The 5621-nt window shown below is 40.6% G+C and overlaps 1 protein-coding gene across 1 annotated transcript; it reads left to right on the plus strand.

Annotated features, from left to right (window-relative positions):
• The first annotated feature begins 337 nt into the window (after positions 1-337).
• Positions 338-5132, plus strand: LOC140323016 (volume-regulated anion channel subunit LRRC8D-like). Its single transcript, XM_072399730.1, has one exon. It carries the CDS (start codon positions 338-340, stop codon positions 2675-2677), a length of 2340 nt encoding a protein of 779 aa, XP_072255831.1. The 3' UTR covers positions 2678-5132.
• Positions 5133-5621: the final 489 nt, after the last annotated feature.

Genomic DNA, 5621 nt, shown 5'->3' on the forward strand with positions numbered 1-5621 from the left:
GTTGACATTACTATCTACTGTAAGTTAACATTTGTTGTCTCCTCCTCTACTCACACCCATTGAGTATCAGTGAGTGACCTTGTGCCCAGTTGAGTGGACCCTGGTCAACATAAAATTACTAATCAGAAAGGTTAGAAAATTTTTACCAATTTTTGCAATTCCCCTGTATATTAAAGTGTCAACCTTAGCTGCCTAACCTCCTTTGCCCAAGTCACTGGAATACACTTTCAACTTTTAATCAGCATAATATCTGACCTTTCACCTAAACAGTTTCTGCAGTTTTACATACCATGTTACCACCAAATTAGGATAATGTCCTTTGCTTTTGATTTCAGGAATGATAACCATAAGCGAGGCTGCCAGTTTGTCCGAAACCCAGTCCCACTTCAAGGCCCTGAAACCATGGTGGGATGTTCTCATGGATTATCTTCTGGTCCTTATGCTGATGGTGTCGTTCTTTTCGTCCACACTTCTTATAACAATGGATAAGGTTGTGTGCATGCCAAAGACGAAAGAATCCGACAAGTACGTAACTGATGGCTTTAGTGAAAATCGAATTATGCCTTCAATAGCACCAAAAGAAATTGGTCATTTAACTCGCTTGGATTATCAGCAGTACATGTATGTGAGTGTTGTTTGTTACCACAAAGTGGTACCTTGGCAGTCCAAATATTTCCCTTATATGGCACTTATCAACACTTTGGTTTTACTGGTCAGCAGCAATTTTTGGTTTAAGTACCCCAAAACATCTTCTAAAGTTGAGCACTTTCTTTCTATTTTGGCCAAATGTTTTGAATCTCCATGGACCACTAAAGCACTTGAGGAAACTAGTGACCAACCTCCACCAGAGAATACCCGTATAAAATCCAGTAGCACGCGCTCCATGGACTATTCACCTAGATCACCAATGCTCAGTGAGGTTAGATTTCCTTCCATCCAGCTCCCTGTCTCTACAATATTGGATAAAAAAGAGGAAGAACAGGCTAAAGCTTTGTTTGAGAAGATACGCCATTTCCGTAGCCATGCTGAAAACTCGGATGCTGTATACAGAGTGTATGTAGGACAGACGGTGTTTAAGGTAATTATAGTATTATCAGTGCTTGGTTATGCACTTAGCTTGGTAGGATCATTCAGTTTTCAGCATACCTGTAAACCTGGTATACAGAATCTTATGGGATATTCCCTGTTCACCTGTTCACACAACTTGGCATTCATACTTGAAAAACTTCTGTTGACTTATATTCTCTTTCTATGTCTATATGCCTTTATGTCCTTTTATGCCCTATTTTGGCTATTCAGAAGTTCCCTCAAGACATACTCTTTTCAAAAACATAGTGATGTGACTGGTTTTGGAGACGTTCCTGATGTCAAGAATGACTTTGCCTTTATGTTGCACATGATAGACCGCTACGACTCATTGTACTCTAGTAGATTTTCAGTATTTCTCTCAGCTGTGAGCGAAGGACGGCTCAGAGAGCTTGCACTCAATTCTGAATGGTCAATAAACAAGTTGAAAGATGCAACTGGCAAGGATGCTAAAGGAAGGTTTGAGCTGCAACTTTCAATGCTACCTGCAATACCAAAATCTGTTTATGAACTAAATGAGCTTGAAGTTTTGAAGCTAGAATTGATTTCATCTGCAAGGCTTTCAGGAGCAGTTTCCCAGCTTAAGGCGCTCTCTGAGCTCCACATTAGTCATTGTTCTGTCAAATTAGACCCTGAGGCACTAAGTTTTATTCAGCAACGTGTGAAAATTCTTCATGTTAGATTTACAGATTTGGAGGAGTTCCCATCTTGGGTGTACTGTTTAAAGAACTTGCGGGAACTGTACCTATCTGGTAACCTTAACTGTTCAAGCAACAAGACCATTCGTCTACATTCCCTGCGTGGACTTAGTAATCTTAGAGCTCTTTCTTTGACGACCAATCTATCCCAGATACCATCAGCTGTGATGGACATAGCTGGCCAGTTGTCTAAGCTAAGTATACAGAATGGAGACACTGAGCTTGGCTCATTGAGCCAGCTGCGAAAAATGAACCGCTTATTAGAACTCAAGCTCCGCGATTGCAAGATTTCAAAAATTCCTAGTTCAGTTTCTGGCTTAACAAGTTTGCAGTTTATAGATTTGACGTCCAACCTCATCCGGAATGTCGATGAACTTGGAACTCTTCAACGTCTTCGAAGTCTGACCATATTAAGACTGTGCCACAATTCCATATTTCGGCTTCCACCGTCTATTGAACTTTTGCTCAATTTGGAGGAACTTTCTATTTCCCATAATAAGCTTGATCACGTGCCAGTTAACCTTTTCAACCTGGTTAGGTTGAAATATTTAGATGTTAGCTTTAATCTTATAAGAGACATCCCTTCAGAAGTTGGTCACCTTACACGACTAGAGACACTAGCCATTACGGCAAATGAAATTTCTTCCTTGCCTCATGAGTTGTTCCGCTGCTCTAGGCTCAGGTCTCTCTACGCAGGTTCTAACAAGTTGTCCAGTATACCTTCCCAGATTGGACAGCTGCCTTTGCTGTCTAGCTTAGAGCTCACAGGTAATAACCTTACAACCTTACCAGAGGAGATCAGCAATTGTTTACAATTAAAAAAAGGGGGACTGGATGTGGAGGAGCATGTATTGGCAAGTTTAACCGAGCAACTAAGGGCCAAGTATATGTAAATAGTTATTCTCAGTAGCACAAATGTAATACTTATTAGCCCAGATCCCCTAATCCCCTAATGTGCCCCTTAGCCCATAAAAAAACTGAAAATGACCACTTTGTATTGCACATGCAATATATGCAATACATGCAATTTTCCATAGGAAATTCGTGCTTCATGGAGCCACATTCAACCTTTTTAAGGTAAACTCTGCAAATCTACAGCCGTATATTAATGTATATGTATACTCAACGTTTCTTCGTTTTGAGGCAATTTCAATAGTGCTTTTCATTTCTTTTAAAAAATCTAGCTTTTTATTAAATAATTGGTTTCTTATTCTGCCATAAAGCAGGAGGGGTTGTTTGAGTACTTCCTGATGTAGGGTGACAGCTGTCTTAGTTGTTTACCTGTGTTGTCACCCTTAAGAAAAATGCAAGTGACTGTGATAAGGATAAAAACAGTATTTTATAAAAAATAAAACATGGTACACACAGTGTTTTGGCAAGCTAAATGTCTTTAGGATGTCTGTTAGATTTTGTTCTACTATATCCAAAAGTGTACTTGTACATGTATTTACAGTATTATTTCAATTCCATTATCTGGGTTATTTCACATGTAGCCAACAGTGGGCCTCTGTACAGAATTGATATGGGACTCTTCTCTTAACTACCCCCCAGCAGCACAGTTTGCACCTCTCCATGTCCTTCATGTGCAGCAAAAGTGAAACTGACGACCAAAGCAAGAACAACTATTGGAATGCAGCATTAGTTGCAGCAATTTTTTTTTTTTTAATCAAGCAATCTTGTTGGAAAATGGTGACCATTGTAGGAATCCCAGACAATGGTATAGTTTGTCTTTGTACCTATCATTGTTGGAGAGTTTAACCTGCAAGTAAAAGTGTAGAAAATATATACATAAAGACATGTGAAGTAATTGGTATTAGTAGTATATGTTACAGAGAGATACAGACCATTATTTCATCATGAGAAATGCCATCCATACACATACCCAGAAATGTGACTCAGATTAGAACTTTGCAGTACCTGTACTGTACTTAGTTTGCCTATTGTTGCTATTATATTATTGTTGTTCCCTGATATGGCAAAGTAAAGGTGCTCTCTGTGCTCCCTTTTTTTTTCTTTTTTGTTAAGCTACTCCTGGAACTTTTCTCTCCCTTTGCTTGCTGAGATTTCCACAGTGTTTTCCTCCAACTCCGTCCAAGGCCCTGCATTTGCTTTATTCTTTCTCTTGCTAAGGTCCTCCTTGTATGATCCGGCCCCTACTCATGGCTTCTTTGTACTTTTTTCCACCTGAGATCTTCCATACTCTCTCTGACTCCTGCCGTTCTTCTTGTACATTCCTATTAAAATCTTCTCTGTATTTTTCTATGCCTGAGATCCTCCTTACTGACTCCTGTTGAGGTCCTCCTTGTGTTCCCTTATCAAAGACTTTTTTAATGCTGAGATCCTCCCTACTTTCTTTTACTCTTGCTACAGGTCCTCCTTGTGTTCTCCCTTCTCCTATTGAAGTCTTATTTGTATTTTTCAACTGCTGAGATCCCCTTGCTCTTATGGATTCCTTCTGAGGTCCTACTTGTGCTCTCCATCTATCAAAGGCTTCTCTGTACTTTTCTTTCACTGAGATCCTCCATAATCCCTCTGACTCCTGCTGAGGTCCTCCTTGTGCTCTTCTTCTCCTACCAAACTCTTCTCTGGACGTTTATCTTGCTGGGATCCTCCATACTCTCTTTGACTCCTGTTGAGGTCCTCCTTTGCTCTTTTCCTCCTACAAAAGCCCCCTCTGTATCTTTGTCCAGCTAAGATCCTCCCTACTTTTTACTGCTGGGGTCCTCCCTGTGTTCTCCCTTCTATGGAACGCTTCTCTGTACTTTTATCTTGCTGAGATCCTCCCTACTCTCTTGGATTTCTTCTGAGGTCCTTTTCGTGCTCTCCTTCACCTACCAAAGGCTTCCCTGTACTTATCTTTCTCTGAGATCCTCCATATTCTTTTTAAATCCTGTTGAGGTCCTCCCTGTCCACTTCGCCTACAAAAGCCTTCTCTGTGCTTTTGTCCTACTAAGATCCTCCCTACTCTTTCCTGCTAGGTACTCCCTGTGTTCTCCTTTTCCTACCAAAGCTTTTGCTGTTGTCTCTTTCTACTGAGGTCCTCTCTACTTTCTCTAAATCTTGATGAGGTCCTCCTTGGTCTGTTTTACTCCTGCTGAGGTTTTCCTTGTGCTCTTCCCCTCCTGCTGAGGTTTTCCTTGTGATCTTCTCCTCCTGCTGAAGCCCTCCCAATGCTCGACTTCCACTTCTATCCAATACCTTCCCCAGCTGCTTCCATTGCCCAAGTATACGATGGAGTGATAACACTGTGCAATGCAATACAGCCTGATTGTCTCACAATCTGATATCTGCTGTACAGGGACACTGACAAATACAGAATATTATCTACATATATTTGTTTAAAAATAGATGCACTTTTGTAATAAAATATATTTTCACACTGCTGATTATGTGTGTGTTATTTATATTATTTGTACAAAGATTTCATGTATGTATACTATATGTATATTATGCATATAATTTTATCAGCCTCAACTACTTAAAAAAAAGAACCAGTAGAGTTTAATATTATTACTTATTAGGTAGTTTGTATATTAAAAACTCATAATACCCAGTAACACAACTTGAATTCATAAACACAATCACACACAGTATGCACACAGCATGCATTGCTGCTCAAAAGTGCCATTTAATAATGACATACACCTTAGCACAGGCATGGGCAAACTACGGCCAAAAAGGGATGTTTCTTCGGCCCTTTGGGTGGTCTGCGGTTCTGGCCGGTGCCACCCTAAGCAGGGTCAGGACAAGGACCCTGCTGGGGGGGGGTTGCACTGGCCAGAGCCGCGGAACACGTCCCCCGGATTTGAGCCTGCTATAGGAGAGTGGGCGGGTTGT

This window comes from Pyxicephalus adspersus, chromosome 2, assembly GCF_032062135.1.
Source record: "Pyxicephalus adspersus chromosome 2, UCB_Pads_2.0, whole genome shotgun sequence".
NCBI lineage: Eukaryota > Metazoa > Chordata > Amphibia > Anura > Pyxicephalidae > Pyxicephalus > Pyxicephalus adspersus.

Excerpts from the sequence above, each read along its gene's own strand:
- LOC140323016 (XM_072399730.1), top strand. The coding sequence starts at position 338 with ATGATAACCATAAGCGAGGCTGCCAGTTTGTCCGAAACCCAGTCCCAC.